We start from the raw sequence: 11,679 nt of genomic DNA, 5'->3' as shown, positions 1-11,679 counted from the left end.
TCAAGTGTTGTAAATTGTTTTACAAAAAAGTACACGCTCCTTACATTCATCGGATTATGTCACTTTCCTTTTTGTTTAGTTACTTATTTAAGTTATTACATTTTCACCAAAAAAAAAAAAAAAATTAAATTAATATATTTTCTCGCTTTTATTTTTGACAAATTATTTACACTAGCTACATTCATAAATTCAACTAAATTATAAAAATTGTTTACTTTTTTTCCTCGTTTACAATATCTTTTATCTAAATTAATACTTGTACATACTTGTAATATTTCCTCAATTTTTCATATTAGATGATGCATCTCATTTGGACACACTTGCCAATGTATACTCTTTTTTTTTTGCTTTGAACAAATGCCAATGTATATAATATAATTATATAACGCTAATATCCCGTACATATTAGCAAAAATTATAAAAATTTGATATTGAAAGATTAAAAGTTGAGATGATATAACAAGGCCCTACATGACTTAATTTTTTTAACACGAAATTACACATTTTGTGAATAATTAAATTCAAATTGTGTTATCAAATGTGGAATAAAGGATTAACTACTCCATAATTCAAAAGTAAAAGGAGTAAATTTTCCTTTTCCCAATTCAATATGCATAAACTACTTAATGTATAGGTTACGCATGATTGGTTTCTACATTTTTAACTCAAGTTTCATTAGAGAAATACTTCCTATGTTTTTTTTAATTGACACATTTTGATTTAGAATTATTCACGCACTTTGCTTTGACAGGCTTTGTGATTTATATGTAATGAAAAATACAGGCTTAGTGAAATCTTATTTGATTCGACACGATACATATTTTAAAATATTAACTTTTTAAATTAAGAAGGTTTTGCGTAGAACGGACTCATGTGAGTCCAGTTTATAGCCTTCAAACACACCACCTCCACTACTACAAAAAACCCCTAATAAGTCGGACTTTTAGAGTCACATGTACATAAGGTGCAACTTATAAACCTATCGAGTCGCCTCATACATATTAGGCGACTCTTTAAGTTGGGGTTAAAATCAACAAAGCACCTAACGAGTCGCCTAATATATATGAGGTGACTTGATAAGTTAACAAGTCGCCTCATATATGCATGCGACTCTATAGTCCGACTTATTTGGTGGTTTAAATTAGATTTTCAAAGTCACCTGTACATAAGGTGCGACTCGAAAACCTGTCGAGTCGCCTTCTACATATTAGGCGACTCAACAGGTGAGTTTTGTTATCTATAACTCTCACCTAATGAGTCGCCTAATATGTATAAGGCGACTCGATAGGTTAATGAGTCGCACCTTATATACAAGTGACTTTGAAAATCTAATTTAAGCCACCGAATAAGTCGGGTTATACAGTCGCATGCATATATGGTGCGACTTGTAAATCTATCAAGTCACCTCATGTATATTAGGTGACTCATTAGGTGCTTTGTTGATTTTAACAAGTCGCCTAATAAGTACGAGGCGACTCAATATGTTTACAAGTCGCACCTTATATACATGCAACTTTAAATGTCCGACTTGTTAGGTGCTTTATTATATGACCACTACCTAATAAGTCGCCTAATACGTAAGACGCGACTCGATAGGTTAATTCTAAGAGTGTATTTAAAATAGTTACAATATCTTATATATATGAAAAGTAACTTGGGCATAATGGCAAGAACTTCAACCTTCCAGGCAAAGAACCAAAGATCAAGCATGTTGAGTGTCATAAACATTGACATTATATGAGCTAATAAAAATAATTGGAAAAAATGTTGATTTTTTACGTGTCGCCTCTTTCAACACAAGCGACACAATAGATAAATCCACGGAGTCGCCTGTTTCAACACAAGCGACACAATAGCTTAACAAATAGAGTCGCCTTATAACTAATAGGCGACTTATATAAAAGCTATCGAGTCGCCTCAGTGGCGACTCCTAAAGTTGGAAGCTATTGTGTCGGTGGCTATAGAGTCGCCTTTAAAGCGACTCGTTAGGGGTTTTTTGTAGTAGTGCTCTATTTTCTCTCTCCTCCATTTTTACAATCCTTCATACATCACCATTTTTTTCACATTTTCTCTCTCCTCCTGATTTGGATCCTTACCTCATCGTAGAAGCTTCCTTCTTCTTCAATGGTGGACTATTGAACGCAAACCTGGACAACTGCTGCCACCTCCGCCGTCGATGAAGAGGAGGATACGAACAACGCTGTCAATCTAACGAATTACCAGCGAGAAGGTTCAAGGTTGGAGTTGTTGGAACCAGCGTGGTTGTATTTGAGCTTCTACATGGAGTGTAATGTAGAGGATTACAAAGAGGAGAGAGAATATTGGGAGGAGTTTTGAGGAAGATGACGACATTTTTGGGTATTTTGGGGGGTTTGGAGGAGAGAGAGTGAGAGTGAGGTTGGAACAAAGTGATAAGAGTCACATGGGAAGAGAAAGCTGGGAATAATGAATTATTAGTTGTGAATCCTATTTTGCCTGACCAATATTATGTAATAACTGATCAATATTATCTAATTTCTGACCATTATTATCTAATACCTTACCAATATTATTTAATTTCTGACCAATATTATCTAATATCTAACCCTTATTATCTAATTTCTGATACTTAATATCTAAAATCTGACCAATATTATTTAATTTCTGATTCTTATAATCTAATACCTGACCAATATTATCTAATTTCTGACACTTATTATCTAATTTTTGATATTTTGTATGATTGGACTCACGTGAGTCCGTTCTATACAATATTTTTCCTTTTAAATTATTGGTTATCGATAATTAAAAATATTAATAGCATAGGGCCCGTTCTGATTTACTGAAATGAGCTGAACTGACCTGAATTATTTATGAGAGAAGTAAATTAGATACTTAACTAAACTAAATTGAAATTAAGCCGAAGAGAATAGGTGGATAATATGCATCTTCAAATGAAAAAAAAAACAAATAAAAGGGAACAAATTCTTCAAAACTTCGAGAAGACTTCCATATGAATGAATAAAATAAAGGTTCGAGAAGATGCTGTAATTTGTGAAATTAACTGTTCCGAGTAAATAAACATATTGAAAAATTGTTGAATAAAGAATAAAAAAAAATAAAAAAAATAGAATAGTCAATAAGTGAAATAGCGAAGCAAAGTCGCATCTACTTTAAAAAAGAGAAAAAAATCAAAATGGCAATCTCAACAATTTGACTTACAAAAGAAATAAAGTAGAGTAATAGCAATGTGGGGCCCAGCACACGGCTTTTTATCATATGTCGGGGTGTGTGTATTACCGGCTCACCCGGTCACACCCTTTGTTCCTCCCTCTATATCTGTGATTTCTCCTCCTTCCCCCTTCTTCTTCATTCCCTTACTCCCTCTCTTTCATTCTCCTTATTTCCCTTCCTTTTTAGCAGCCCAGAAACTAGATACCTTCTAAATCATAAATACAAATTAAAATGGAAGGCTATAATTATAGATCCAGGAAGATGGAAGAAGAAGTAGCGATCGAAGAGGCGGCATCAGCTGGAGTGAAATCCATGGAACATTTCCTACGCCTCTTATCACAACCTCAACAACAACAACAGCAACAGGAATTTGAGTGCAGAGAAGCTACCGAAGCTACCGTTGGTAAGTTTAAGAGACTCATCTCTGTCCTTAATCGAACTGGTCATGCTCGTTTTCGGCGTGCTCCTACTCTTTCTCTCTCCTCTGACTCCTCCAACTCCTTTGACTCTCCTTCTCCTTCTACCTTCCAATTCACCAAACCTTCTACTCCAACACCTACTCTTACTCCTACCCCTACTCCCACTCCACCACCTGCCTGTCAACTACAACAACAACAACAGCCAGAAAAACCCATTCCCTTGAGGGCTATTCGTCACCACCCTGTCACTCTAGATTTCTCCAAACCTAATCCCAACCCCAACCCGAAACAGTGTGGATCGGTTTCGAAATCGGCGTCGTTTAGCATATCATCATCGGCGAATTCGTCGTCGTTTTTGTCTTCAATTACCGGAGAAGAAACTGTGTCAAATGGTAAGCAGTTCGGAAGCGGTGCTCGATCTATGTTTGTACCACCTTCGTCATCTGGAAAGCCTCCGCTTTCGACTTCATCGTCTTCTCATCATAACAGGAGCTGCAATCATCATCGCCACCAACACAATGAATTTTCCGATGATATTTCCGGTAAAGCGTGCGGGTCAACTCGGTGTCACTGCTCGTCTAAGCGTAAGAAGTTGAGGGTCAAGAAGACAATGAGAGTTCCGGCGATCAGTTCTAAAACCGCGGATATTCCTTCCGATGATTACTCCTGGAGGAAATACGGGCAGAAACCCATCAAAGGATCTCCTTACCCAAGGTATTATTTCTTAATTAATTAATTAAAAATTAGATATTTTGGTTTAAAAATAATGTGGTTACTAATGATGGAAAATGGATGAACAGGGGATATTACAAGTGCAGTACAGTAAGAGGATGTCCGGCGAGGAAGCATGTAGAAAGGGCAACAGATGATCCGACGATGTTGATTGTAACTTACGAAGGAGAACACCGTCATTCTCCTGCACCCGCAACACAGGATCACAACTTGCAAGTGGTCCCCACCACCGCTGCACCGGCATGGTTTCAGCCTCATCATCACCCTATTTTGACTTTGTCTGATTGATTAAAACTGTTGTAGTAGTGGGTGTGTAAATTACTGCTATGACCAATGACTCAATCAGGTTAGGTTCTGAGATAGGCTTAGTAGTGTAGGGGTAAAATGGGAAAAGGGCAATGTGAGGGTATCGATGTAAATTTGGTAAAAGACAAAAAAGAGAGACGTGAAATGAGGAGTCTATGTGGTGGGGTTAGGTTAGTAGGTGGAAATTGGTCAATTGATTCTCAGTAATTGTAATTGTAATGGTGGGGGATGTTATTAAATGCTAAGTTTGACTTTTTTGTTCTCATCTTCATTTTTCCATGTGTCATATGCGTTGAATTGTCATTGTTTTTTAATTTTATAACCTTCGGGAATCAATTACTCTATTTGACTTTTCACGTTCTTTCATTTGAGTCTTAAACAATTGATTTCTTTGAATCAATTAAACATAAAATGTGAGTAAAAGTATTTAATTGTTGTAAATAATATAGACTATAAAATGGATGTAATATAATTTTTATAATTATGTATGTACATTACAGTAGTTTGTATCTTAAAATTAAATGGGTAATTTTTTTGAGATGGTGGATAATTATTTATAAGGGGGTGGATTTTTCTTTGATACAAAGACAAGATTCGTAACCCGTGGAATACGCCAATTCACGAAATGAATGGACATCATTCCATTGACTCAACTCTAATAAATACAATTAAATGCTCTTCTCTCCATTCCATTCTTCTTCCAACTATGATACGGAATATGATATTGATATTTATTGGCCTTTTGCAAAGTCAATATCACATTTGGTGGTTGATGAATTCAAAGGGTAGACCAAAACTATATACTTGTACCTTACAACCATTAGTGCAAATCTGCAATGTTGTACTCCCTTCACAATTAAATAAATGGCAAGTTTTTCTTGCACACTTATGTCAATATAAAATTTTGACGGATTATATCTTTAATATCAATAAGTAAAATAACTGTAATTAAATATTAAATAAATTACTATTGAGATAATTCCAACAAGTACCACAATTTAAATACGGCAACTAAAATGAACAATTAAAACATTTCACTTTTTTAAATACGGAAATCAATTAGTTAGTAGTATTCAAATTCTAATACTTTAGTAACTTATAAACTCTAATGACATATTCCTCAAGTTATCCTATTTTTATACACTATTATCAATTCTACAATTGTTTTTTGATTGTTAACACAATTTTTAAAAGTTTTTAATTGATTTTTGTATAAACTAGTTTAAACCCGTGCAACGCACGGTTTTTACTTAATCAAATTATGAATCAGTGAATTATAATTTAATACAACAATAATTTTTTTTTAAATAAAAAACAATATTTTTAATTGAAAAAAATACTTGAATTTCTTTTCCAAAAAAAAAAAAAAAACTTGAATTAATATTACATTGTTATCATAAGTTATTGATTATTAAACATTAAAAAAAAACACAAAAATTTAATGATTATAGTGTTTTATATGAGAATGCAATTTATAATTATAACCCGTGCAATGTAATTATATACCCATATGTCCCTATTTTGTTGGCATGTTTTGACCGGCACAATATTTTATAGCATACTATAACTTGCACAATGTTTTACAAATTTAATTGACTATTTTTAATGAAAATTAATAATCATGATTTTTTAATTTTGTTTTATATTTATGTTTATAGTTATTGAATTGTAATGTTATTACTTCGTATTATAAAAAAAAAATCAATAAATATATAATAATAGCTAAAGTATCAAATCCTACTTAGAGCAAAAAAACTTTCAAAGAAAAAATACGTTGTAGAATGATACGAAGTACGGGAGTAGTACATTTTATTATTCTAATATATTACCTTATTATGTGTTTGTTTATTATAGAAAAATACCTATTATAAAAACATGAAAGATATGCATATAGAATATATTTCGTATATAGTTGCCAAATTGAAAGTTAAATATTATATGATATATAAAATAATATTAATGAAGATTTTGTCCCAAAAAAGAAAAAAAATGGAAAGAAAAAAGTGGCGGGAAAATTTTTAATCAGAACATGACAAGTGTGATGTTAGATTCGCTTTTAGATTGATTGATTGATTGATACTATACTTGTTTTAGATATGCTATTTGTCCAATGGCAAAACATTTAGCATTTGGGTGGAACAAATCAAAGGCCCAATAAATGAAATTGAACCCAACTCATCAAAACCCAAGACTTGAGGATAAAATTGTCAAATTAAAAAAAAAAAAGGAAAAAAAAAAAAAAGAGATGGGAATATTGACACTGCCTTCATTGGTAAGGTTAAAGGCATCAATACCATTACCAGCAAGATTGAATTTGTTGTCTGACAGAGAAAAAGCTCAGTGCTTCTGCAAATCTGGTTTACAAAACACTCAACTGACCGGCACCGCAACACGGCGGAGGATGAGCGCCGATGCAACTGTAGATTCGTCGGAGACGGCGGCGGCGGAAGATGTTGTGGTCCAATACGTGGTGTTAAGGAGAGACCTGATTGACACGTGGCCTCTTGGGAGTGTGGTGACACAAGGATGCCATGCTTCTGTTGCTGCTATTTGGGAGCACAAAGATGACCCTTCTACTCTCCTCTATTGCTCCCCTCCTGCTCTCGATTCTATGCACAAGGTATTTCTCAATTATCATTACTTTATTACGAATTGCTTCATCATATATTATAATGTATGTTCAATTGAAATGTTTTGGTCCGAATGAGTCGCAAGGGCATTACAAATTACAAAAGAGGTAAAGAGATTTGAATCTATGATCTATCCTGTAGGGTCTTTATGACATGGAAATTTGTGATTATAAATTTGTTAATAAAATGTTTACATTAGCTTAGTGTTGGTGTAATAAGATTTATGAAGAGGGAATGTTAATGAGTGGTATACTTGGATGATGGGCAGGTTACACTGGAAGTTAAAGGGGAAACTCAAATTGTGAATCTTTCAGAAAAGCTCAAGTCTGCTGGGATTTTACACAAACTATGGATCGAGCAGCCTGAGAATTATCCAACATGCCTAGCCACTAAGCCATATCCTAAATCCGTGGTATCGCCTTTTTTTAGAAAGTTGAAACTTTGTAAGTGATTGTTGTTAATCTTATAGGATATGGTTACCTGTTCTAACTTCTCAGCTCAACTTTGAGTCATACAATTTCTAGCTAGGTTACTGCAAACAATTGTTTGGCTTATTACATTCATAAATCACATTTCTTGAGGTTTTACAAATCCACTGAATGAAGGAGTATGGTCAAGTGACAAAAATTGAATGTGTTTTTTGAAATGAATTGCACACAATTGTTTGGCATGTCCGCAAATACATAAATATATTACTCTGTGTATATAGATATTTAATCTGGCTGTAGTCTTTTGCAGAGTTTGTTTACATGCAAAATAAAACTCTGTGCTTATTAGTTATAACCATAATTACTTAACATCCACCTAAGAGATGACATCATGGAATCATCTTATCCCTGGTCTTCATATTATGTGGAGAATGTGTTGCATGCCATTAAGTTCTATTCAACCATGTAAGTGCTGCACAGATCACACGTGGCGACTTAGTTAGATATTAACAGACTGATAGAAATGCATTATGTACTGAGAAATGTGAGCTAGGTAATGTACTTGTTATCTTAGGATGAGGATGTTAATCTAGCCAAGGCGCCAATAGCAAGAGAGTTAATATAGGTACAGGGTTCTTCCATGTTCCCAATGTGACGCCGGTCTTCAAAATTGTCACTCTTGTCTGGACCACCGACAATGGCACCAGTGAGCTCGTTTGGGTTTGGAGCATTTTTGGTGAAATAGTCCATAAAAGTTTTAGCACAAGTCACCACATCAGACTTTGACAAAATAGGATTTGATGCTCCCCTGTGATGTGGCTGTTGTGGAAAATTCTTTCCAAATCCTACCATGTATGACCTCTGCTGTGGATTTGCTCCCAATATATAATCCATCTGCATGCCCCACCCATCATTTGATATGTTAGTATGACAGTAACTCTTGGGCTACAATGAAGGTAGTCAATTTTAGATACGAGATAATTGTACCTGTTTCTTAGCAAAAGCTAGGAGGTCAGCAGAACCAAATTGCTTGCCACCACAAATAACCTGTTGTTTGTATCTTGCAAGCAAATCACCATAAACACTGAATGCAAAAGCGGCAGCTGTAGCATATTGCAAGTTGGCTCCATCTCTCATGTAAAGCAGTCCTCCTGATGGTCACCATCACCACCAATTATGAAAAACAGCAGCAAGGACTAACATCAGAATGCTGATATAATGTTGGGTATATTACATGAAACATATGCTGTTATGCAAGGATTAACAGGATATGAGGTATGTCTTAGTGAATATAGTAGTAATTATGGGTACCAGGAGTGAAGGGAGCTTGGGCATAAGGGCTTCCGGGGAGTACTGAACATATGTAACTATCAGCCATCTTCTTGTACTCATCCAAGGTCTGCTGCCCTTGAAAATACAGCTGACAACAGAGGATCAACATGGTGATGATTTTTTTGAAAAACAGTCCAGCTGACATTTTAATTATTATGCAATTACTGATTATATATAGATGTATGTTGCTTTGCAATCTATAAAGGGAGGAAAATTGCAAGACAGCCTTTTTATCTGCAGTGAGAACTTACTTCTGTAAGAAGAATCTGGCTTCCGGCATATTTGAGGTCCCAATTAAATTCGCTTATGGTAGCATCAATTGACTGATCCTCAATATAATGGTAGTAGGTTTGGTTCTTGGTGGCCTTGTACAGCCATGTTGCTGCCCATTGCATCTCGTCCTGCATGTACAAAGTTGGCTGCTTTACAAAGCCTAATTATCTGGAATAGAGAAATGCGTAGTCTAGACAGAGAGATAGGAGTTTACATTAGAGCCAGAGAACGAGCAATAGAAGGGGCATTCTCCATCGAAGGTTCCTTTATAGCTTCCAGCAAATCTAAAGAGCTGCACAAAGGGACAAGTGGTGTATGAGACATTGACTCACTAGGTTGATTATTAATATTTTATATCATTCATGCATTACTCGCTATATTATCATGGGGTATGAATTGATGATTTTGGTGACTTAGGGAATATGTGACATTTTCATGCCATATTGCTATGCATCAGAGAAGCAGGAAAATTACTGATTTGGCCTTGTTGAGGAGTCGGTGAGAATATGGCTGATCAATTTTGCGAAAGACAATGGAAGCAGCAGCCATGGCGGCAGCAGTTTCAGCAGCAATCTCAGTGCCAGGTTTATGTTCGTCAATCTGCAAGACTGGACGTTCAGATTGCATGTTCTCAGGGCGAATCCAACACTGATGATCCACCAGGGGATCTCCAACTTGCACGTACAAGCGGTTGCGTCTGGAGCTACATTTCAGGAAATAATCAGTTCCCCATCTGATGGCATCTCGGACATGTTGGAGCTCCCCTGCAGCCTGCAGCTGAGATTCATAAAAGATGGCTCCCCATGCCAGTGTTGTCACTGTGAATGCCATTGGTAACCCATACTTTACATTGTCTCCTGCATCGTAGTATCCCCCTACCAGGTCCACCTACATTTATTTATGTAATGTTAAACATGAATCACTGAATTTAGTATGAAAAAAAAATAAAAAAATTATGAATAAATTATGGTCTAATGAAATTATGAAAATCATCTTCTTGATAAACCCATCCTTTAAATTTTTTGGGAAATATACATAGCTATTGAATTTCATTGTTGCTTATATTTTTCATTGTTGCATTTGCATATATTTTTCATTGTTTATGAGAGTCTCATGATTCAAGAGTTGATATTTTGAGCGCGTAAATGCTATTGTTTAAGGGCTAGGGGAGGAGGACGGTTAGAAAGAGAACATATGAGGATAATGATATACAGACATTGGCAAGCTTGCCATCTTCGAGGCCAGAATCACCGCGCCAGGGGACCCTGTTAGTAGGAGGCAGCTTTCCTGATCTTTGACATTCTAAGAAAATGATGGACTTGCTTAATGCTTCTTTGTAGTTGAATCCTCCTTGTCCTACCGCCTTCTTGTTTAATCCACAAACCAGCGCCACCATTATTGCCGTCCATGGCGCTATGGCTTTAGACATTATCTTCATTTAATCCCCCTTGTTACTTACCCGGGCTTGTAAATCAAATTTTGATTGGCTCCTTAATATTTTGTTTTGAATCGAATTCTCAATTAATGAACAGAATAAGTGTAAGCATATGTTGATAATTGTTTTATTTCCTTTTTTTTTCCGAAAGGAATGGAAAAACATTTGAAAGATATGGAAGGAGAGTTACAAGGAGAGCCAACCCTCTATTAACGGAATCCTAAATTTTGTAAATGATTTTGTTTTATAAATGGAGATTTACCTATTTGTTTCCTTTATTTTCGAGGTATCCACATGAAGGGCAATCCTACAATTACGACCATGTTAATCTAGTGCACAACTACCTTTCTCCATTTTGGGCCCTGTCAGTACAAAACAGTCAAATACCGTTTAATTAGATCGTAGGGTTTTTAATTTTTTTTTTGCTCGGTTGTAGGATTTTAATTTTTATTATGAGATATCTACTTAGGATATTATTTTTATTTTTTGATCGTAAATTTTATAAATAAAATTGTTCTAAAAAATAAAAAGAATATTATAAATAAGATATTTATCCTAAATAGATTATTTTTTGTATATGTTACCGTCAGATAGAAATAAAGAAATTCGATATTTATTCTAAATAAAATATTATGGACAGTTTTCAAATGGCTACAATAAAATTGTGGCCATTGTAACTAGTGAATCTCAACCCTCTATTTTACAAAATTGATCATATCCATCCATTTAGTTGACTTTAAAATACACTTTATCACAAAAAAAAAAAAAAAAAAAAAAAAAAAAAAAAAAAAAAAAAAATAAATTAAATGAGATTAAAAAAATATATATCAAATTTTATAATACTAGAAATTTTGTTCAAAAAGGATGAATTGATGAAACTTATAATTTATCTTGTTTTCAATTTTTGTTTT

General features: G+C 34.6%; 3 protein-coding genes across 3 annotated transcripts; 2 read left to right on the top strand and 1 right to left on the bottom strand.

Annotated features, from left to right (window-relative positions):
* Positions 1-3,368: 3,368 nt before the first annotated feature.
* LOC145585975 (WRKY transcription factor WRKY51-like) lies at positions 3,369-4,935 on the top strand. Its single transcript, XM_081642664.1, has 2 exons — positions 3,369-4,346; positions 4,433-4,935. Exons 1-2 carry the CDS (start codon positions 3,445-3,447, stop codon positions 4,650-4,652), a joined length of 1,122 nt encoding a protein of 373 aa, XP_081498790.1. The 5' UTR covers positions 3,369-3,444; the 3' UTR covers positions 4,653-4,935.
* Positions 4,936-6,897: 1,962 nt separating this feature from the next.
* On the top strand, positions 6,898-7,796 carry LOC145585973 (uncharacterized). Its single transcript, XM_081642662.1, has 2 exons — positions 6,898-7,290; positions 7,569-7,796. The coding sequence occupies exons 1-2, from the start codon at positions 6,916-6,918 to the stop codon at positions 7,749-7,751; spliced, it is 558 nt and encodes a 185-aa protein (XP_081498788.1). The 5' UTR covers positions 6,898-6,915; the 3' UTR covers positions 7,752-7,796.
* Positions 7,797-7,953: 157 nt separating this feature from the next.
* Positions 7,954-10,771, bottom strand: LOC145585974 (endoglucanase 16-like). The gene is made up of 7 exons (XM_081642663.1): positions 10,550-10,771; positions 9,808-10,221; positions 9,548-9,625; positions 9,312-9,461; positions 9,040-9,148; positions 8,716-8,879; positions 7,954-8,622 (listed from the first exon to the last, which is right to left on the bottom strand). Exons 1-7 carry the CDS (start codon positions 10,769-10,771, stop codon positions 8,299-8,301), a joined length of 1,461 nt encoding a protein of 486 aa, XP_081498789.1. The 3' UTR covers positions 7,954-8,298.
* Between the last annotated feature and the right edge of the window lie 908 nt (positions 10,772-11,679).

This window comes from Chenopodium album, chromosome 16 (genome assembly GCF_948465745.1).
Source record: "Chenopodium album chromosome 16, dcCheAlbu1.1, whole genome shotgun sequence".
Classification (NCBI taxonomy): domain Eukaryota; kingdom Viridiplantae; phylum Streptophyta; class Magnoliopsida; order Caryophyllales; family Amaranthaceae; genus Chenopodium; species Chenopodium album.
This window is presented reverse-complemented; position numbering and strand designations above follow the sequence as displayed.

Excerpts from the sequence above, each read along its gene's own strand:
- LOC145585975 (XM_081642664.1), top strand. The coding sequence starts at position 3,445 with ATGGAAGGCTATAATTATAGATCCAGGAAGATGGAAGAAGAAGTAGCG. Across the intron at positions 4,347-4,432 it reads AAAGGATCTCCTTACCCAAG|GGGATATTACAAGTGCAGTA; the intron begins GTATTATTTCTT and ends ATGGATGAACAG.
- LOC145585973 (XM_081642662.1), top strand. The coding sequence starts at position 6,916 with ATGGGAATATTGACACTGCCTTCATTGGTAAGGTTAAAGGCATCAATA. Across the intron at positions 7,291-7,568 it reads CTCTCGATTCTATGCACAAG|GTTACACTGGAAGTTAAAGG; the intron begins GTATTTCTCAAT and ends GATGATGGGCAG.
- LOC145585974 (XM_081642663.1), bottom strand. The coding sequence starts at position 10,771 with ATGAAGATAATGTCTAAAGCCATAGCGCCATGGACGGCAATAATGGTG. Across the intron at positions 9,149-9,311 it reads GCCAGATTCTTCTTACAGAA|CTGTATTTTCAAGGGCAGCA; the intron begins GTAAGTTCTCAC and ends CTCTGTTGTCAG. Across the intron at positions 8,880-9,039 it reads CCAAGCTCCCTTCACTCCTG|GAGGACTGCTTTACATGAGA; the intron begins GTACCCATAATT and ends GGTGACCATCAG.